The sequence below is a fragment of the Calliopsis andreniformis genome, chromosome 6, assembly GCF_051401765.1.
Source record: "Calliopsis andreniformis isolate RMS-2024a chromosome 6, iyCalAndr_principal, whole genome shotgun sequence".
NCBI classification, from domain to species: domain Eukaryota; kingdom Metazoa; phylum Arthropoda; class Insecta; order Hymenoptera; family Andrenidae; genus Calliopsis; species Calliopsis andreniformis.
The window spans coordinates 921,717-942,656 of NC_135067.1; the positions used below are offsets into that span (position 1 = coordinate 921,717).

Sequence of the window (20,940 nt, forward strand, 5' to 3'; positions counted from 1 at the left end):
AGATAATTGTAAACAAATATATTTATTTCCTCACTGATGTTATAAATAAGATTTGTTGAAACAGTGAATGTTTAAATTTGTGATTAATTATATTACAATAAAAATATGTTTCAGTGATAACTTATACATATAGTATTACAAATAAATAGTGAAATTTTATCTCTAGTTACTCTAGTTGATACAGCTTAGTATATTCAAATAACGCTGTTATAATGTAAAGTTAGTTTGTTTAGAATCATTTTTATTTTAAATTTTGCGAGAAAATAATTTTTACTTAAAAACTTGAGAAAAATATGAATTTTTATATAAACTTATATTCCAACTAATTAAAATTAATTTCGATAATGTCTGAAATTTCATTAAATATTAATTTATACATAGAAAATATTTTGAATCGTATTCTGTTGTACATTAAATATTATTTTCACTAATTCTACTGAACCTACTTTAAATTTTCACTCTACTTTATTCTAAACTTACATACATTATAATTATATTAAATTATTCCTACCGATATTAACGTTTTTTTAAAGTTAACAACCTTAAAATTCTCTTCTTATAATGCTTTTAGAAAACACGTGTATCCACGTGTAATTATTAAAAACGAAATATCAATAATTCCAATCCCATCCTGTGTGGAATTGAAGTGAATGTTAAGTTGTCGTAGCATGCCAATAGAAAAAGCAATTGCGCAAAATTTTGTACGCTCTTTGACCACGAACTGAGAAGACAGTTTCGCCGATTATTGCCAGTGAATTTCAGTTTTTCATTCTGTCGAGTACAAAAGAGAAACTAGTTGTGAAAGAAAACATTTCCGAGAAAAGAAAATAACTAAAGTTGAAGACAAAGGAAGGAGACCTGGAATCTAACAACCTCCATGACAGATTCAATCAAGAATCAAAGAAAGATGCAGCACGTTTCTATTAAACTTTTTATTCTCCATTTCTTTCTATTTTTCGGCTTTTGGACCACCCAAGCAAAACGTTCTGGTGAGTAAAAAGAAATTCGATAGTAGCGAAATTGTCCTTACTAGGTTTTTACTTTTTTCTGCAGGGAAGCTATTTATAATGAGGAACAGAGCAGTGCTACGCAAAATGGGAGTTGATCGAGAGGACCTAAAACCGAAAATTTGCTACGGTATTCGAATTCAATTTCCTTGGTTTATTTTAATGTATTTGAAATTAGAATCTTAGATCTTAATACTTGGTTTTTAAATTTAAGATCTCGTTGGCTGTTTCGCTGATCCTCCGGCTCACTTGACCATAAAACGCCCACCAGAACATCCTAACGTTATTCAGACTAGATTTTTATTGTACACACGCTTGAATAGGGACTCTCCCAACAATCTTCAGTATGGAGATAACATGGGTTCCATTGTAAAATCCAAATTCGATGCAGGCAAGCCTTTGAAGATCATTATACACGGTTATAAGGGAAGCGGAAGCGACGTTGGAGCGATTCTTTTGATGCAAGCTCTCTTAGACGTGGTAAATTTATTCAGTAATAAATAAAGAATTTAACTATCTTCAACTTTCAAACTAACAAGAGCAGAGCAGAAGAGCACAATACTTTACGTAGAAAAGTAGTTTCTACGTAAGTAGTAGTAGTTAGAAAAATATTCATGTATGTATTGAAAAAACGAACCAGCTACTTGCAAGAAAATATATAAACAACTAAAATTAATCGTACGTAGTATGAACTAGAATCTACTTACGTAGGTTGCAAAAGATTGAAATAGGTACATAGATTTAATCATATCAAGGAAATATCAGTAGTAGAATGTTTATTCCAGTTCTCCAAAGCTAACAAATTACTAAAAATCTTTTCAATTTCAACAGATGGACATGGTGTGCACGCAATTACTAGCCAAAGATTTTTTCCGTAAATGGAAATTACAACGCATTTAAAATATTTCTTTCATTCCTGATTTTCTTGAATTTATCTTGAATTTATTTTAACATACATTTACACATGATGTACAAAATATGTAGCATTCTATTTAAAAAATTAAGGACTATCTTTGTTTCTCAAAACATATTGCAAACGTAAGAAATTGACATGCTATTATAGCACTGTATGAGACCCTCCATTCGTTTACTTCCCCTTTTAACTCTTCTTTGATCCACTAATTACATTAAGCTGGGTCTACACCAACGAACAATTTGCAAACACGGTTCACAAACTTTTTATCACCTTTACTCGATTTTTCCGTGGACACCAAGAACAATATGCGAATAGATACTCGAACAGACGATTTCTAGGAAATTTAATTTTCATACTGTTTACGAACTCTGATGTATTCGCACCTTTATGCGTAGTGTTTGGGATTTCTTGACAATAGCTATAGCTATGTCTCTTGTTGCTACATATTGTAAAATGTTTCCAACAGACACCAACTTATAGAAACATTTTACTCACATTAAAACAACAGAAACCGGAGGGTATTTAAGTTTTGTTTCGATTTCAAAGCAACATTTAGTGCTGGTAACAATCATACGAAGAAATCTAGAGTAACATTTGACAACAAGCAGCAACTTTTTCGAAATACATGGATGAACAATAAAAAGTTCCTCGTTTTAATGGATATATAACTTATGTGTATGGTAGAGCCTTTATAGCATCGCATAATTACCCTGACTATAGAACGGAGAGTGAAAGGACTCCAGATGCTCACGAGCCCTCGCTTGAACAGCGCTGCACTTTTATGTTGTAAATAACAGTGAATCTTTTTTTTTCCATTTTCCGGTATATGTATCATTTATGAAAAAAACGTTAGCTACTAATTACGTGAACACCCTGTATGTTCAACTTCAGAAATCAACAAGAATTCTTAAATCTTTTGTTGTACAGAAAACCGAAAATATACCATCACATAACACATTGAATGTAATGTTTTCTTCAGGAGGATGTAAACGTTTTGATGCTTGATTGGACAAGAGGAGCAGCAACCACTTACCAAACAGCAGTGGCGAATACAGAGCTGGTAGGTCGTCAATTGAGCCTAGTACTCCTGGATGTCATCAACTTGGGTACACAATCTAAAAACATTCACATAATCGGCTTCAGTCTTGGAGCTCACATAGCTGGTTGCGCCTCAGAAGCTCTCAAGAAGAAGAATTTCCTACTGGGTCGTATAACAGGTCTTGATCCTGCCTCTCCATTCTTTAGGAATCACTTGTTCAGAGAAAAGACCAGAAAATTGGATGCCACAGATGCTGAACTTGTAGATGTGATACACACAGATGGATCTGAAGACTTTGCTGATGGTTTTGGACTATTGAAACCCCTTGGCCATATTGATTTTTTTCCCAATGGTGGCAGAGAGCAACCTGGCTGTACTGATATAAAGAATTCTGTGGTTGTTAGCCATTTAAAGGGTAAAATGTTTTTCAATTTAAGAATTGGTTAAGTATAATATTTGAAACAAAAGATAAGTGATTGATGGTATTTTAGAGGAAGCTTTAACTAAAGAAGTTGCTTGTAGTCATTTGAGAGCCTGGACACTCTTTTTAGAAAGTGTTCGAATGGAAAATCAATCCTGCAAGTTCACAGCCTGGCCCTGTCCGCAAGGAAGAACCTTCTATACTAATGGAATGTGCTTTCCTTCAGAGTCTACCTTTTGGTCCCAAGAAATGGGCTATAGAGCTAATCGTGGTCCTCTAGGAGTGTACTATTTGCCAACGCGAGGAGCGGAACCTTTTTGTGGTACGATTAATAAAGATAACCACAAGTTTAATTTAGTCAGCGTAAAAACCTTCTTACTATCGCATTGTTTGGATCTCTGTTAGGTCAACCATTAAGGGCCTCTGTAACTATAACCGAGCATACACCAAGAACAACTGGAACACTCTTTCTGAGGATTAACCAACGTAATTCGATGACGACGTTCAAGCTTCAATGCGTGTAAGATAGATTTTGATAGTAACTGTTATACTCTGAAATTCAATTATCAATTATTTGGTAAGCAATTAAGAGATTGATGTTTGTGAAATAAGCACCTAAAATAAAATAAGCATTTTTTAAAGATTATCAAACCGAAAAGAGAATCGGATATTCTACGACATTGTGGCAGCAGAGTTTCAACCATTATTCACTAATCAATCAATGATAAAAGGACACCTGTGGTATCAATCCCTTGTTAATCAAGCTGATGGAAACACTGTTAAAAATCAAAGTTTAGATACATTATTGATAGATAGGCTTGCTATTGAAGACAGAAAAGGCAACAGGTAAATTCAATTTGTTCAAATTCATTTTTGTAAACATTAATTCCTAACATTTGAATTTGGTCATTTTTATTTGAATACCACTTAGGTGGGAATACTGTATTCCACATACTGCTGTAAGTTCGCAAGATAGAATGGTGATATTGCAACGTGAACAATGCACTTCTCTGTGAAAAATTTCTACGTTCATGATGTCAGTAGTAAAATGTTACAATAAAATTTTCATCATTTTTTTTATCATGTCTTATGTACAAAGAAAATAAAAAGAAATTCGATAAAGAGAAGAAAAATAAACGATTTTCAAATGATAGACTCTTAATAATATTTTTATTATATACGCCTATAATATAGTACAATTGTAATTTTTCAAAAAATTTAATAATTCTGTCGTTAATATATACTACCTATGTGATGCACATTAAATCGCGCGCCAAAGAAATTGCACATGCTCAGAAACAGTCAAATTATAACCTATATTTGGTTTCAAATAACGCAAATTAAGTCACAATAAGAATAATGTCAAATTTAATTAATCATTCAGTGCTTTCACTGAACAGATGTTGTAATCAAACATTTAGAAATGTAAGTATTAGTTTCAACAGTTTTTTTTTTTAATGTACTTTATTCTTTATCAATAAAATACTCACTATTCAATAAGATAACTTATCTGGCAAACTAACTTATAATTAATTAATAATTCTGATTAACTAGCTTTCTGTACATTTGTTTACAGGCATTTTTACCCAATGTACAAAACAGCAAACATTATTATCTACAAATTCAGTACTTAAGCACTTGTAAGATACTGCATCAAAAGGAACATAGAAATACATTACCAAAGAAAAATGATGATATCTTTAAAAAAGCTCCAATTACATGGAAAAATTTGGCAATCACATCTGTATTAGGAGGAACTCTTTTGTCGTACTTGTATTATTTAAAAAGATCAAAAGATACATTATTAGAAAAAGAAAGAAGACGTGAATTAGGAAAAGCTGCAATAGGAGGAAAATTTGAATTAATTGATCCTGAAGGGAAGACAGTGAAATCTGATGATTTTTTGGGAAAGTGGCTGTTGATCTATTTTGGATTCACCCACTGTCCTGATGTATGCCCAGATGAACTTGAGAAACTAACAACAGTCGTTAATAAGCTTGGTATATTATGATTATAAATAGTTACATAAAATCAGATTTTTAATAAAATAATTTATCCTAAAGTCTTATTTTAGAACAAAATCATAATTTGGAAGCTCAACCTATATTCATTTCTGTGGATCCTGACAGAGATACCCCAGAGGTTGTAGGGAAATACATTAAAGAGTTTTCTGATAAAATTATTGGTCTTACTGGTTCAAAAGAACAAGTTGGTAAAGTCTGCAAAGCTTACAGAGTATATTATAGTAATGGACCTAAAGATCAGGATTCTGACTATATTGTTAGTAGTTCATTTTTGCGTAGAATTATATTGCTTTAACAGATATTTGTAACAATGCTTTTTTTTTTAGGTTGATCACACAATAATTATATATTTGGTAGATCCCGAAGGCTTGTTTGTAGATTATTATGGCCTCACACACACTGCTGAGCAGATTACTCAGAGTATTGTTATAAATAAGTTAAAATACGAAAAAGCCAAAAATGAATCATGGGTGCCATCGCTACCACCATTAAAAAATATATTATCAACAGTATAATTTATTCCTATTACCATGCATTTTTATGTAGATAATTAGTTTTTAAATACTTCACAGAATTGTATTAAAATAAATTCCTTGTACAGCATAGCGACAAATTTTCACTAAAATCAAATCAATATATTTTTAAATACTTTTAGTAAGAATTTAGTAAGGAAGTGCAGTTAATCAATTAAAATCATAAAATCTCAATTAAATATATATTCGTAAAAAAAAAAGTAATAACATATGCATTAAAACTTAGAACTAATTCAAACAAAACACGAGAAACTATCAATGTATTCCCTAGATAGTTTTATAACATTCCCTAGACTATCGATACATTCGAAGTTCTGGAGTCTGTCACAGAACTGCGATGTCATATCAGTATCAGTTGATATCAGTACAATTCAGTTGCATGTTACACTGGCATATGTATGTGTACGTTAAACACTGTTTATATTAAGAATTGCATATTAACGTTACCAGTAGTTTTCTTATTTATGACCTAAAAAAGAATTATTATAAAGACTGTATTAAAAAAGACATTATTAACGTTTTCGGAAACTAAAATTTCGATAATTTCATTGTTTTAAGGTTAGAATTTTTAAGATCAATATATTGAAAACTGTACGTAAGTTATAGTCTAAATTAACCTCTATTCTGTTGAATTTTAACATGTTATAGGAATAAGTTACATTAAAATGTCAGAAGATTTTGGAAGAGAAACACCACAAGTGTATTCAACAAACGAAGAGACAAAGACTGCTGGTCAACCCCTTTCTGATTTTCTGTTACAACTGGAAGATTATACGCCTACGGTAATTCCATAAAAAATAAATCATATAGTATAAATCTTATAATTTTTAGAATTTCCACAATACATAAAACAATGCTTTTCATAGGTACCTGACGCAATTAGCGAACATTACTTACATACTGCAGGTTTCAATACAACAGATCCAAGAATGTAAGTAAAGTGTAAGAAATGGTGAATGTTAAACTACGTGAGTTTTGCTTATTCATAACAATATTTATTTTAATTTTAGAGTACGTCTGGTCTCTCTAGCAGCACAGAAATTCATATCTGAAATAGCAAATGATGCTTTGCAACATTGTAAAACTCGTGGAGCTAATCAAAACACAAAAACAAAGGGAAAAGATCGACGTTATACATTAACAATGGAAGACCTTACACCAGCAGTTGCAGAATATGGGATCATTGTTAAAAAACCACATTATTTTGTTTGATTTGAAAATTTTACATTCTACCTTTATTTATGTACAATTTTTATTTATTTCTTTAATATTTTACTTATAAATTGTTCAAGCTTTGTGAATACCAATGTATAATCCTTATAATAGTAAAACAAATGGTACAATGGAAAAAAGAAAGAAAAGAAAAATAAGCTGCATAGAAATAAGTGATATGATATCACAATAATGTTTAAAAATCTTCGACAATAGATTTTACAAAATTGTAGGATTTTAATATCCCTACTAGCAAAACAAATATTGATGTTTGTTAACGTTTTCAAATTCTGAAACCAGTCAATTACGTTTATGACAAAGTTTCAATACATATCTGTTTTGACTTATGAAATGTTTTAGAAATAGCATTATAGCAAAGGCGTTAAATATTTTACGTTTAATCTAATAACCATTTTTATAATTTCATTAGTGAAATGCCAGAATAAAAATTTTGTCAAATTTCAAGATTGTTTCGTTCAATAAGCCGATCCTAAAATAAAACGGAGAAAGAAAATAAAATCAAAGAAAAATTTTTTCAACTGATGGTGGCTAAGAAAACGGTGCGTTTTCTCTAGTGACTTTCAGTGCTTCAGGGCTTCAGGTGTACCAGCGATCCCGCATGCGCTCTATTCCAAAAAAACCATCAGCCATATTGGTGTGTTGTATCGCTGCCCTCAGTAATTTCGAAGATCAGTGAGGTATTTCTTTTATTCAATGGCTGATTTCTGTTCGTACTCATTGCTTCGCGAATAATCAGGATCACTGACGCGATATTCATCTTAAATTGATCATTGCTCGTCGACTTCCGTGACATTCATGAACGAAAAAAAGTTTGGTTAATGTTGCCACCTGGGCTCACGGAAATCAGTCTGTTTAGGATCATGTCGTATAAATAAATGCGTACTATTTCCATTGAATTAAAAGTCTGTAATATAATTAGCACTTTCTTCTACGTTCATCTTTGACTGCGTAGAATCGTTAATAAGAATGGATTTTGTCAAAAAGAATTACAGCTTTCAACGTGTTACTTTGCTAACGTCTGCCGTGTTCTCCTACTTTCGATCCTCACTTTTACTCCGTTCTGTTTTACGTATCCAAGTTGCCTCTCAAAAATAACGTCCCTTTCGTTATTGTCATTATAGTCAATAGTAAAAGCACATGGATTGCTCTATTTTCGTCGAGCAACAGGTAAAATCCGTCGATATGGTTTTCTAAGGGTGCACTGACCCAACAGTATTTGTATTATTGTCATGCAACTTCATCTATGAAAAAAATATTCATCTGTATTATCTTTGACAGGAATTTTTTTATTGAATCGTTTAGATTGTGGGATACTTATCTATACATCGACACATTTCCAGTGGATTGTAAAACATTGTATTTACACTTATCTAAATGGAAAATAATTGCGATTTGTTTCTTAGTTTTGTATCAACATGTCTTTTATTCCTGATAATTTAATATTTCAAAAAATGACTATTTGTTAAAAAACATAGGCATAAAATATATAGACAATTAGTTATCTGTTAATGTGTCTTTTCCTTTCAACATATCTTGATTATAATATACTTTGCTTCTATATAGTTCTAAATCTAAAGAAATTTCTATAATATATGTTTTTTTTGTATTTAAGATTAAAGTAAATTAAATAGTAAATTAAAATTTATCTAACTAGAATTTATTTTTTTCAGCAAATAACCCATCATGACGGATTCTATGAAATTTGGTCCAGAATGGTTTGTATGCTCCTTTGCTGGTTTAGTTATGCGATCATTATATATCATATGCTTTAATTTTTCATTTTGTATTGTATTTTAATATTTGGTAACAAACATATAGGTTACGCAATCTGTCTGGAGACAGTTGCAACAGTAGTGGAGGTGGTGGAGGTACTATGAGTTTAACCACTCCACGTTATCAATTAGCGGAACATAGATATGGACGAGAAGAAATGTTAATTCTGTTTGACCGTAATTGTAAGCCTCCTGAAATGTTACCAAACTTCTCATCATTATATATTGAGAAAACTCAGCTTCCCTTGGCTCTTACACAGATGACAGAAGATGAAATGGTAATCAATAGAATATATCAATATTTTGAAGTGCTATGCTTAAAAATTGTTGAATATAATTACTAATTACAACATATTAGTATATTTTGATTATATATTTATTAGTTTCTTATTTAAAATGATAGTCAATGTTACTTAGTAATTGTATATCATTATTACATCCTATATTGGGAACTGCCTCATGAAGTCAGTTTGTAGCTAAAAATATTACACACTGGAGCCCTTGTGCCAGTTCTTCATAGAGCTATCCTATTTACTGTTGTGTACTTTACATAATCATCACTACTTTATTTTGTTACACTATATTTAATTTTTTATTTATTTTATTTATTGCCATAAATTAAAAAATGCTTCAAATAAAGTTTTAGTTTATGTAACATATTATTTTAAATAGAAAATATTTTTATTAAAATTCAAATGAATTATTCTTTAGCGAATGTGGAATGGAGGAATAACCAGTGTTAGTGGTCGGGGAAGAGGTGGAAGCGTAGATCGTGGAGGGCGTGGGAGAAATGGAAGAGGAAACTTGTATTCATCTCATTACTCCCGTGGAGTTGGTTTCGACGATTCAGGAGATGGATCAAGAATTGACGGTCAGCCGTTCCAAGTATGTAACTTATCTCACTTGATAAAAATAAAATATATAATGTATAGATATAGCAAATAAATCATAAAAAAGCAATCTTTTAACCATCTTATAGGTAAAATAAATATATCCTTAAAAACATATGATACTCAGAGAGTTGAACATTTTTTAGTACAAACAGAGGAAGAGAGAATTCTTTTTTTTAACTGACCAGTGAATATATATTTCATATCCAGGGGAGAAATCGTCCATTTGATAGATCTCAAAGCGAACGTGGTTGGTCAGAAAGAAATGGGGCTTCAGATCCAGGTGAATGGAATGGGTCTACTAGTCCTAGAAAGGAATTGAGTCGTGGGGCTAGTGGTAGTTCTCTCATGGAAAGCAATTGGCGGCGTCATCGTGGTGGTACAGAAGACGATGACGGCTGGCGTAAATGGGGTAAATACATCATCTTAATGAACGTACAAGCTTTACAAAGACATCATATATGGTAAATTATCACTGGCAGGTAGAAGCAGTTGGCGTGAAGGTGGTAGTGTGGACAGAGACAGATTAGATAGAAATGAAGGCGATGGTGAAGAGGGTCGGAAGAGTGGTGGCAGATGGGAACATCGTGGAAATCACAGAGCTTCCCATGATTCAAGTCACCATCCCCCTCCTCGTACTGCGCGTACGTGGGAATCGAATCATCATGATAATAATCATGATAACCTTCCCGAATGGTAAATACTTGAATAATTTCATTAATTTTGTAGCATCTAATTAGCACTTTACGCCATGAAGTTAAGCTCGGACAGAACACAGGATGCAACATACATATATTAAAATATTTTAAGGGAAAACAGAGTACTTCACTTTGATCACAAAATGTCCTATAACATAGTGTCCGATCTGCCTTCGTTTTGCAGTAATAATACTTTAAAATTAACATGTCTGTACGGTAAACTAATAATCAGAGATTTTGTAATTTTGCGTATATATTGGGAAGGAGTAATAGACGAAAAAAGTTTTACAATATATTTTGTTGTATTTCTTACGGTTTAACATTTATAAAGCTTTTTAAAGATAATGAAGTGTATACCAAAAGAGACCATTGGAGGACTTGTATCTATGAGGATTTTAACACGACCTTTTCAAGTATCCGAATTCTCTAGGTCAACGGACTCTTTCAACATATTTATCTCGCTAATATGCATGAACTACTCTTTGTTTCAGAACATACTACTATTGGGACATCCTATCACCCCTTAAAATATTGAAACGTATATATGTTACGCTCTGTATATTGATTAATGTACTATGTATAGTTCTTTCTATGATCTAGTAATCGAGATATATAATTAAAATTTTGTAGGGCTACGGAAAATCCCAGTGAAAGTGGAAGTTTCGATGCTACAGGCGCGTTCCACGGTGGAATGTACTCAGACGATGACGAAGATGGGGTGATTAGTGCTGGTGGTACTCAAGAACCAAGGACTCGACGTGTTTCCGAAGGAAGTGCTGCAAATACAACGAAACCTGCCAGTAAGCCTTTGTCCTCTAGTTTGTCTCAGGGACAAATGGCAAGTCGCAGTATCAACAATACAACAAATGCAGCTAATAAGGAGAAACCGAAGTCCTTGCATTCTTTTGATAACAAAAATGGAAACATCGAGAAAGAAAGGAGAAGCAATTCTCCTGTAAAACCTCCTGTTGCACCGACAGGCAATAGTACACCTACCAAAACCTCAACTTCATCAGTATCCTCCGAAAATGTACAAAAGAGGAACATTGTAGCAATCAGTACAGAGAAAATTGAAACAGAAAAAGCGCCACCGATCGATTCTGAAAATGATAAATCTCCTAATAAGACGCAAGTTAAAGAAAAGATTGAAACAGAATTAAATGTGGATCCCATTACTACAACAGGTAAACAACAAGTACCTTTACAAACAGAATCTCAGAAGACTACTATACATGGTTCAGGGACGGAGAATGTCAGGCAAAAGGGTGATGACGATTTGGATAGAATGAAAGAAGAGGCAGATGCGCTGGTGGCCAAATTGATGGCAGATGAAGAAAATCACAGGGAAAAAACTGCCAATGTACCACCCTCTATTGGTAACCAACCTTCCACAGTTCCATCTACAAATGGACAAGAGAAATGGTTTTACCGTGATCCGCAGGGCGAAGTTCAAGGTCCATTTTTAGCAAGTGAAATGGCGGAGTGGTGTAAAGCCGGATACTTCACCGCGGGATTGATGGTGAGGAGAACTTGTGACGAGCGATACACTACCTTAGGGGAATTGATGAAAATGTGTGGCAGAATACCGTTCACACCTGGACCTCTTATTCCGCCTCTGAAGGTAAAGTTATCTCGTAAACGTAATTAACTTAAAAGTGCATTTTGCAATGTCTTTTAGGTAACGGACCAGGTAATATCTCCTCCTGTTCCTAACGCGGTTCCTGCTGGTATAGCTGCATTGCCAAAAACTAGCATAGAAGATCCACTTCTTCTACTTCAATACCAACAAATACGATTACTGCAGAATCAACAATTACTTCTCAGACAAATGAGGACATCTGCCATAGCGAAGCTCTCTCAGTCGGAGCACTGGGCACAATTGAGTCCCGTCGAACAAAACCAGTTGATTTATCAGTATGTTATTCAAGATTCAGAAATTCCGGAGGTGCCTATCTCTACGAACCCGTTTGTACCTCATCTGCCCTCTCAGGCTTCAAATCCTGTTATGCAACTTTTCTCTCAAATGCAACAGGTTCGTAAGAGGTTAAACACCAATATGGTGTTATTTAATTTTTACTTTTGTGATGGCGGATTCCTGTGATACTAATGCTCGTAGGCTAAAGCGCAGCCTGAGACTCATTTACCGTCGAATCCACATTCGAGTACGCCAGCTCATCTCCCCACGGTAGATCCCATACAGCAGCTCATACAGCAGATGGGTGGTATGCAGAATATACCAGGAATTCAGCAAACAAATATAAATTCCACACCACCTGCTACGCAAGAGGACAATCCCATTAAGTCTTTATTACGTCAGCTTAATGTTAATGCAAATAGTCATCCACAAGCGCCTCACATAGACAGTGTTTGGCCCCAGCCTCCACCGCAGATCAATCCGCAGTTCAATGCACAGAATTGGCTGGCACAAGTATGTATAATACAATCAATCCTTTCAAAATTATAAAACAAAAGTATAATTTAAACTATGATTGATAGGTTGGAGCCATACCTGCAGTACCTCCTGGTCAATTACCTACGTCATTATGGGATTTACACGCTAAAGAAATAAAGACTGAACAACAAATATTGGTGAGTGCATTGTTGGAAAAGTCAAATTAATTTCTTACGTACATTAGAACTTATTAAAAAGTTTCTTATTATACTACAGGAAGAACAAAACCTTAGGCTACAAGAAGACAGAAAGAAAGAAGAATTAAGAAAACAGGAGGAAGAGCTACGACAGGCTGAAGAGGAGAATGCAAAGAGGAAAAAAGAGGAACAAGCTAGACAAGCTGAGGAAGCGAAACGGAAGGATGAAGAAAGAAAAAGAAAAGAAGAAGAAAAGAAACGAAAGGATGAAGAGAAACGTAAACAGGAAGAAGAACGGAAAAAGAAGGAAGAAAAAAAACGCAAAGAAGAAGAAAAGAAGCGAGAAGAAAAGAGAAAGCAGGAGGAAGAAAATTTAAGGAAGAAACAAGAAGAAGAGAAAAGGAAAAAAGAAGAGCTTAAAAAACAGGAAGAGAAACAGAAGAAAGAAGAAGAAAAAAGAAAAAAATTAGAAGAGGAACAACGAAAACAGGAAGAAGAAAGAATGCGGTATGAAAATACTTGACAGGGTCGAGCATAATTACTTTGTACAAAAGAAATTATTAATATGTAGTTGCATTACTTTTAGGAAAGAAGCAGAAGCACGTAAGCAAGCTGAAGCAGAAGAGCAAGCTCGACGAGCTGAACAAAGACGACGAGAGGCGGAAGCATTGCGCAAATTGCAAGAAAGAAGTAAAGCACCGTGGGCACAAGCACCTCGGGCCCCAGCTGCTACTACTCCAGCTGCTTCGCTCGCTGAAATCCAACGACTTGAGCGAGAGAAAAAAGTGGTACGTAAGAATCGTCAGTAAACAATTAATACCCATATAAAATATATATTGAAATTACATAAATTCCAATTTTATTACAGGAAGAACAGCGGTTTCAACAAATGATGCAACAACAACTGGCACAGCAGAAAGCCATCGAAGCGGCTCAGGAAGCATCAGCCACTGATTCATCTAAACGACTACAGTTTAAATGGGCAGAGAAAGCCACAACTTCCACCAAGCCGTTGCAAGTGAAGAGTCTTGCGCAGATTCAGCAAGAAGAGCAAGAACGCATCGCCAAGGTAAAGGTACCTATTGCTTTTTGTAATGTTTTACTATCTTTCAATTCATTGTCTACTGAAAAATAATTTTATGTTGTTGATTATTATTGTACAGCAGCAAGAAAGAGAACGTCAAGAAAAGGCAGGACAGAAAGACTCTGCAAGCGTGTTACAAAACGCTGGCATATGGGGCACGGCTTCTCAGTGTTTGAATTGGGCAACTTCGAGCACGTCTAACAGTAGCCAGGCGTGGACTAGCAATAGCAATAGCAGTGGTTTCTGGGACGATCCTTCGCCGATTAAGTCTTCCGCAACCATAAAGCAACCAGCTAAACAAGTTACGGCAACGAAGGCTTCTGCTGTAAATCAGCAGCAGCAACAGCAACAAAGTAACAAGGCGAACAAAAGCAAAAATAAAAGGGAAGAGGAGCTAGTAAAGAAATTATTTGAACAGAACACTGCCAAGACGGACGACTTCACACAATGGTGCAACAAAGCATTGAGTGGATTCCAAGTGACCGTGGATAGTAAGTTACATTAAAGCTTTCCATAATTTATGCTGTTACTCTTTTGGTTCTTGTAGAATGACTAATATTTTCCTGTTTTAAAGTCCCCACGTTTGTTGGATTTTTACGAGACATAGAATCCGCATATGAGGTGAAGGAATACGTCAGAGATTATCTCGGCGATAATAAACAAAGCTCAGAATTCGCCAAGCAATTTCTAGAGAAACGCAGCAAATGGCGATCAGCTCAGCGACCTCAAGCACAGGCAGACGATTTGTGCAAACCAGCGCCTGCCGTTAATCCAAACGTACCCACAGAGTTTCAAGAAGTGAAGGTATCTATAAATAAATAATATAATGTGTTCTTTTTAACATAGCTATTTCGAAAATTCTTGTTTTTATAGTACATTTTAGTGATTTTTCTCTTTTCTTTTTTGCTTTTTTTATAAAAATAATCAAATTCACGTGATGTAAAAATAATCATCATTATATGTTCCACATGGAGACATTAAATAATGTTAAACTGGGTGTTCTATATGCGTTATTTGGTCAAGAGAACGTTTTATAAATTTGTGCGTAAAATGATTTTGCAGGGAAAGTCAAAGAAGCCAAAGAAGGGGAAAATGTACAAAGTGGATAATAGGATCCTTGGCTTTAGTGTGACTGCGGCACCAGACCGTATTAACGTGGGCGATCGTGATTATGGTGAAGGTGTTTGAATTGATTTCCAAACAATTTTTGAACAGCACATCATGGAAATTTTGCAACGCTTGGCACCATAAAACGGTTCGTTATTTATTTATTGTAAATGCCAAATGAGTTTCTAAGGAACCCGGTTAAGAGTATTGCATTGAAACCGTACATATAAGATTTTTCTATTGATCACACGTGCAAGAATAATCTTGTATCTCCTCGTTGTGTTATTACTCCAGCATTAATAGGAACCTTAGATACTGATCGCAGCGTGGCATTATTTCCTTCTTAAACGGAACTGAAAAACACTCTTTAGAAGCTCTATTGTATATATTAATTCAAAGAAAGACGAACTCATCTACTTACACAATACACACACTCTCTCTCTCTCACACACACACACACGCACACACACACATGTATATATTATAGTTAAATCGTGAAATACAGTGTATATACATCTCAGTAAATATACGCATTTCTTAAAATATATGCGATAGTAAAAATATGTTAATAGATTTTATAGTTTCAAGAACATTTATGAATTTTAGAGAAATTGCATACAATATCATAAAAGAGGTATCCATTGTTATTAAAATCATTCAAATCCATGATTAAATAAATTGCATAAAAAATCTTAATTTATATTTCGTAATTAGACTTTCAGATTTTACGTTCTATTATAACTTTGCCCTAATGTAAATACTAAATACGTATATTTACTAATAAAAATGTACATTCTTGTCTTTCATGCTCTAACTATAACATGTATGCATAGTATTACAACATTTTGTAACGTTTCATCATTATCACCATGGGATAAAAGAAATTATGCCGATCGATATAACTCGTAACACGCGGAAACATCGCAGTCGAAAGCAATATGTGCTTACGAACAAAGGTGTTCAGGTGACAAAGGAAAATAATATTAATGAGTGTGCTGATAATTAGATAAAGGCGCAAGCACAATGTGTTGATCGGGTGCATCGGCGTTGTTGTACCGAAGGCACCGAGTATGATATACATATAAATCCTATGGATTTCTTGCTTTATGATACGACTTTGCCTTGGAATAATATTTTACTACTATGTTTCGATTACCTTACGTTTGATATGTTGAAGATTTCGTTTTTAACCCATTTACGGCTATTTTTAAAAGTGTATACTGATACTTTGACTGAACAATTGAATGTAAGAAACAATTCAAAGACAATTAATTGCATATTGTATTATATAACCACAAAAGAAAAAGAAAGATAAAAAGGAATTGTAAGCCTCAAAACAGTGACATTGTGAAGAAAGAAAGACCTCTTGTACATTCTTAATGCTTTTAATATAAACACGAAAAAAAACTGGAAATTATGAAAAAAATATAATATTTGCATGTTGTACAATTTATAAAGGACACAGACTCTTTTTCATTTTCTTGTTCGTTTTACACCAGAAAAGAGGAACCTATGAAAGTAAGCTCATTGTAATATTAGAACTGTATATTATCGGTTCTGTGAAATTTATATAGCACATAAAGAAGTTTCTGATTGATCGCTGCGTGTGCCTACGTGTGGATCTCACTCTCGTCGGCATAGCCTTCTTACAATACTTCAGGTCAATCTAACGGTAACCATTAAATGATGAATTTACGTAAGATTCGATTAATGCAATATCTAAAGAGCAGTATCTTTTGTAAAGTTTTAATTATAAGTGTATATGTCCTATAAATAACCCTCCCTCTGAAGGAGAAAAGGAGAGAATTTCAACACGTTTTAAAAATATTGTTTCTTCTTTTGTGTTTTTCTTTTTTAAACGAATTTAATATATTTGGATTAAAACTTGGCGCGAATAACTCTGTTCGTATAAGTACGGAGAATGTTGCGACAGATCTGACCGCTCTTAATATTATTATAATGGTTGTTAATTAAGGTTCACTGATCTTCTCTTAATAGTAGCTTCAAGTACCCTTAGGAGAAGATCACAGATCCTTATCATGAAAGATTTATGTATAAATAGATAAATGTACAGTAAATACAAGAATAATTAAATAGGTAAAAACAGATCATTGATATTGTATTAATATTATTATTGTATCTAACATATAACATAAATAAATATTATATTTTCAATTTGGCCTTTTTATTTTTTTATACGTTATTTTTTAAGTAACAAAATTTTAATGGACATTAACTCTTAAGACATTTTATGTTTGTCATTATAATTACACAATTTGTAATTTTGTTACGAAACAAAATGTGAACCAAAGTCACAATACATTTATTTTACATGTACATATGCATGTGTGTGTATACATACAATTTATTATCACATTTTTAGCGCATTAAATTTAAAATATCATTTGGATTATGTTATAAATATAAGCGATTTCAATACATGTAACATAAACATTTTTTAATACCAATGATGCAATACATTCTATGTGTGAATAAGCGTTACGACTACTATAATTTTCAATTGTTACAATATTATACGGACATATTGGTTCATATGATGTTACGTATCACAATAAAAGGATCTTTAAAAAAGAAAATGTATGAAAAAGCTATTTTTACGGGCAGTGTGACTGAAAAATTGTACACTATCATTATTGTTCGTGAGAATAGGAGAGTAACAATAAAACTGCTTTTTACTGACTTGGTTTTTGCTAATAATTATATTTGTACTTTAAACATTATGTTCCTTTTCTCCCATACGTCCATACAACTGCAAAAATATTTTGCCATAAAAACATTGATACTAAGTATACTTACAAATACTCAATTTTTTTTTCTTTAGTTGGAAGATCATTATAACGATATCGGAGATTTATAAATCAAAGGAATGTTTTGATCAAAAAATGATATTCTTAATTTTCTCCCCAAATGGAATATCAATCTTCTCCTCCCTCTGCCTGAGATTGCATAATGTTTATCTCTGTATAGTCTTTTGCAATCTCGATGTACTGAAAACATTCAATAATCAATTAGCAGATTCAAACATTATCTTTAATCTTAAAATATATAACTTACTTTTCTTGGGACAAGAATTTTTAGAATTTGCAAAATAACATAGCATAACGACACAACGAGTAGATATGCTAATACTCCGCTTCGAATATAACTTGCTAATTGTTCACCTAAATTTTTTTTGTCCTCCTGTTTCACTAAATTATACACTATCTCAGTTCTCTGAGTTACATTAAACCAGTTGTAAAATAAGCTTATTCTCTTGTGTGTCTCAAGTGGACATCTGATATTGCCTCCTCTATAATCTGCGATCGCAGATTCTAATCCTTGAACAAGGGCAGGTACTGTAGGTTCCACTAAATAAATTAAATCAGGAGGTAATACTTCAGGTATGCCACCAACTTTTGTTGAGACAACCTGTAAACTATAATAAATGGAAGTTTAATTAATGAACATATTGAATGACTTGAAATTAAATTAGAATTCTAATTAAATACTTTACCCGCACGAGGCAGCTTCAACAATTGCCATACAATAAGCTTCCGTGAGACTTGTGTTTAAAAATATATGACCCTTATTTAATACGTGACTAATTTGAGAATGTTCCAAACTTCCGAGTAACGTCACTCTATGTTGTAATAAATTTCTCTCCCGCACCTCTTCTATAAGCCATCTTTTAGGGCCATCTCCAGCAATCAGAAATTGTACATCCTCGTGTTGACTACAAATGGCGGGTATAATGCGAGCTAATAAATCAACGCCTTTGCGATACACTAATCGCGAGACTATGACTATAGTAACTATAATGAATAAAAAGCAACATTAGTGACAGTATGTCTTCTTGTATTGTAATTGCCTTAAACAAATTAGATAGAAACCAACAACTTACTAAAATTGTTATCTCGATTACTCATATCTGGCATAAATAATGTTGTATCAACTGCATTTGGTATAACAGACACCTTTTCCTTTTGAACCTTAGCTCTCAATACTGTATTCTCTTTTCCTGTATGTGATACACATATACAATGGTTGCAATCAGCCAGAGATATCTCTAAAAATTTATTTGTCAAGATCGCAGATGCATCAGCAAAGCCAAAAAGCGAATGATCTGTAAAAATGGTCTGAAATTTTGAACACAATTATGACATAAAATATAATTTTACATGTTTTCCTTTTTATGTTGTAATTTGCTTACTTTTAGTCCCATTAATCGACCAATTAACATTCCTTCATGAGCAAGGGCAGAGAATGCAGAATGACCATGTACTATTTGAATATCTTCTCTTATAAAGATATATCTAATCAGAGGAATTGAACAAATCATTGTTGGAAGAACACACTGGTTGTAAAAGACCTTTACTGGTATGTAATAAACCTTGAATGGGAAGTAATATGGTTTCAGAATGAAAGCATTTATCTTGTATCGATAAACTATAAATAATACGTACTTTTAAACCATTTGTCATATAACGTATTCCAACTCTATCCCCATAAGAATGTGTAAGCACTACAACTTTGTGTCCACGACCCAGTAAACACTGGGATAAATTAAAAATATGCTCTTCCACACCACCCATGTTGGGATAAAAGAAATCAGACACCATACTAAAAAAATCATAAATACATATTCACAAGTATTTTTTTTTAAATATTAAATAAAATTATGTATATAGAAAAAAGTTTAATTTCAACACAATTACAAACCATATTTTATGTTTTACTTTATTCATTTTCACTTGTGTATGGTGACATGGTAAATTTGATAAGATAATACGTAGGTACTAACGCTTAATGGATTCATGAATGTTAGAAATTTTTTGAAAATATTCGTATATCAATACATGTACAAGTATTTATTGACAAGTTCATTATATTATCAATTTTTCAGATAACTTTCACGTAACTTAGACATTGAGTAAATAACAATCTCAAAATATCAAGATACTTTAAAAATTCAAATAAGAACAGTTTTATACTTATTAAAAAGGTAAAAGAGGTTATGTGACGTTTACATTATGAATTATACATATACAAATTTCATTTCTTTCGTTGTATTAGGTATACTTAAAAACATCAAAATTTGTGTTTATTTGAAACACTTTTATACATTCGCTACAGTATCGTTAATTCTAATGTATTCATTGTTTCAAAGAGACATACAAGGTACAAATGAGTACAAAGTACAAGCTGAAGCTCACTGATGTGCAGATATTTTGCAGATGTGACAGATTTAAATCGAGTCAAAATAATCACTTTCGATTATGTACGATTCGATTTCTCTAACTAAATCAATACGAAGTAAATCAATGATTTTCGAGATCTCGCATTTCGAAGATCGATGTACGATCGACGAGAAAATTAAATCTCATTTTATCAGATCCAATTAAATGACATACGAATACATTACAACAAAATAAAAGATAACTTGTCAAAATCAGGTCCAGTAACATCCTTAACAAAGAACAAGCTGTTTCTATACTTCATACTTCATATTACATTTCATACTTTAATCCATGTTACACTCAAAATATTCTACATTTGCATTAACTTTGCTATTACATGAAATACCATTTTGGACTTTTAGGCATCTCTGCTGTTCAATTTAAAAAAAG

At 32.9% G+C, this 20,940-nt stretch overlaps 5 protein-coding genes across 8 annotated transcripts; 4 read left to right on the forward strand and 1 right to left on the reverse strand.

Annotated features, from left to right (window-relative positions):
- Positions 1-907: 907 nt before the first annotated feature.
- Positions 908-4,399, forward strand: LOC143181091 (pancreatic triacylglycerol lipase). Its single transcript, XM_076381304.1, has 8 exons — positions 908-989; positions 1,054-1,137; positions 1,222-1,487; positions 2,903-3,377; positions 3,454-3,705; positions 3,789-3,903; positions 4,026-4,229; positions 4,315-4,399. The coding sequence occupies exons 1-8, from the start codon at positions 908-910 to the stop codon at positions 4,397-4,399; spliced, it is 1,563 nt and encodes a 520-aa protein (XP_076237419.1).
- Positions 4,400-4,697: 298 nt separating this feature from the next.
- Positions 4,698-6,010, forward strand: Scox (Synthesis of cytochrome c oxidase). Its single transcript, XM_076379852.1, has 4 exons — positions 4,698-4,808; positions 4,960-5,383; positions 5,458-5,663; positions 5,734-6,010. Exons 1-4 carry the CDS (start codon positions 4,743-4,745, stop codon positions 5,920-5,922), a joined length of 885 nt encoding a protein of 294 aa, XP_076235967.1. The 5' UTR covers positions 4,698-4,742; the 3' UTR covers positions 5,923-6,010.
- Positions 6,011-6,231: 221 nt separating this feature from the next.
- Positions 6,232-7,602, forward strand: LOC143180974 (transcription initiation factor TFIID subunit 10). Of its 2 annotated transcripts, none has more exons than XM_076381072.1 (4): positions 6,232-6,498; positions 6,589-6,722; positions 6,807-6,871; positions 6,951-7,602. In XM_076381072.1, exons 2-4 carry the CDS (start codon positions 6,606-6,608, stop codon positions 7,150-7,152), a joined length of 384 nt encoding a protein of 127 aa, XP_076237187.1. In that variant the 5' UTR covers positions 6,232-6,498; positions 6,589-6,605; the 3' UTR covers positions 7,153-7,602. The 2 variants fall into 2 exon arrangements, with proteins under 2 accessions (XP_076237187.1, XP_076237188.1); XM_076381073.1 differs by having other exon boundaries at positions 6,323-6,342.
- Positions 7,603-7,798: 196 nt separating this feature from the next.
- On the forward strand, positions 7,799-17,488 carry LOC143180282 (GIGYF family protein Gyf). 2 transcript variants are annotated; one of them, XM_076379900.1, is made up of 16 exons: positions 7,799-7,850; positions 8,844-8,888; positions 8,992-9,223; positions 9,657-9,830; positions 10,046-10,247; positions 10,318-10,531; positions 11,164-12,154; positions 12,212-12,565; positions 12,650-12,961; positions 13,030-13,122; positions 13,202-13,629; positions 13,709-13,910; positions 13,991-14,197; positions 14,286-14,697; positions 14,781-15,010; positions 15,269-17,488. In XM_076379900.1, the coding sequence occupies exons 2-16, from the start codon at positions 8,857-8,859 to the stop codon at positions 15,392-15,394; spliced, it is 4,209 nt and encodes a 1,402-aa protein (XP_076236015.1). In that variant the 5' UTR covers positions 7,799-7,850; positions 8,844-8,856; the 3' UTR covers positions 15,395-17,488. The 2 variants fall into 2 exon arrangements, with proteins under 2 accessions (XP_076236015.1, XP_076236016.1); XM_076379901.1 differs by having other exon boundaries at positions 13,991-14,191.
- Positions 17,489-17,699: 211 nt separating this feature from the next.
- Positions 17,700-20,801, reverse strand: Pig-a (phosphatidylinositol glycan anchor biosynthesis class A). Of its 2 annotated transcripts, none has more exons than XM_076379903.1 (7): positions 20,489-20,801; positions 19,777-19,933; positions 19,524-19,703; positions 19,215-19,449; positions 18,828-19,125; positions 18,389-18,749; positions 17,700-18,321 (listed from the first exon to the last, which is right to left on the reverse strand). In XM_076379903.1, exons 2-7 carry the CDS (start codon positions 19,930-19,932, stop codon positions 18,250-18,252), a joined length of 1,302 nt encoding a protein of 433 aa, XP_076236018.1. In that variant the 5' UTR covers position 19,933; positions 20,489-20,801; the 3' UTR covers positions 17,700-18,249. The 2 variants fall into 2 exon arrangements, with proteins under 2 accessions (XP_076236018.1, XP_076236017.1); XM_076379902.1 differs by lacking the exon at positions 20,489-20,801 and adding an exon at positions 20,033-20,171.
- Positions 20,802-20,940: the final 139 nt, after the last annotated feature.

What these genes read in the sequence shown, in the direction of transcription:
- LOC143181091 (XM_076381304.1), top strand. Translation starts at nt 908, where the DNA reads ATGCAGCACGTTTCTATTAAACTTTTTATTCTCCATTTCTTTCTATTT. An exon ending in TGCAAGCTCTCTTAGACGTG is followed by an intron (nt 1,488 to 2,902) that starts GTAAATTTATTC and finishes TGTTTTCTTCAG; the next exon opens with GAGGATGTAAACGTTTTGAT. An exon ending in GAAGACAGAAAAGGCAACAG is followed by an intron (nt 4,230 to 4,314) that starts GTAAATTCAATT and finishes AATACCACTTAG; the next exon opens with GTGGGAATACTGTATTCCAC.
- Scox (XM_076379852.1), top strand. Translation starts at nt 4,743, where the DNA reads ATGTCAAATTTAATTAATCATTCAGTGCTTTCACTGAACAGATGTTGT. An exon ending in GTAATCAAACATTTAGAAAT is followed by an intron (nt 4,809 to 4,959) that starts GTAAGTATTAGT and finishes ATTTGTTTACAG; the next exon opens with GCATTTTTACCCAATGTACA. An exon ending in ATCAGGATTCTGACTATATT is followed by an intron (nt 5,664 to 5,733) that starts GTTAGTAGTTCA and finishes TTTTTTTTTTAG; the next exon opens with GTTGATCACACAATAATTAT.
- LOC143180974 (XM_076381072.1), top strand. Translation starts at nt 6,606, where the DNA reads ATGTCAGAAGATTTTGGAAGAGAAACACCACAAGTGTATTCAACAAAC. An exon ending in TGGAAGATTATACGCCTACG is followed by an intron (nt 6,723 to 6,806) that starts GTAATTCCATAA and finishes TGCTTTTCATAG; the next exon opens with GTACCTGACGCAATTAGCGA. An exon ending in AATACAACAGATCCAAGAAT is followed by an intron (nt 6,872 to 6,950) that starts GTAAGTAAAGTG and finishes TTTTAATTTTAG; the next exon opens with AGTACGTCTGGTCTCTCTAG.
- LOC143180282 (XM_076379900.1), top strand. Translation starts at nt 8,857, where the DNA reads ATGACGGATTCTATGAAATTTGGTCCAGAATG. An exon ending in CTCTTATTCCGCCTCTGAAG is followed by an intron (nt 12,155 to 12,211) that starts GTAAAGTTATCT and finishes AATGTCTTTTAG; the next exon opens with GTAACGGACCAGGTAATATC. An exon ending in CACAGAATTGGCTGGCACAA is followed by an intron (nt 12,962 to 13,029) that starts GTATGTATAATA and finishes TATGATTGATAG; the next exon opens with GTTGGAGCCATACCTGCAGT.
- Pig-a (XM_076379902.1), bottom strand. Translation starts at nt 20,058, where the DNA reads ATGAATAAAGTAAAACATAAAATATG. An exon ending in ATATGACAAATGGTTTAAAA is followed by an intron (nt 19,704 to 19,776) that starts GTACGTATTATT and finishes TTCCCATTCAAG; the next exon opens with GTTTATTACATACCAGTAAA. An exon ending in GTTGAAGCTGCCTCGTGCGG is followed by an intron (nt 18,750 to 18,827) that starts GTAAAGTATTTA and finishes CATTTATTATAG; the next exon opens with TTTACAGGTTGTCTCAACAA.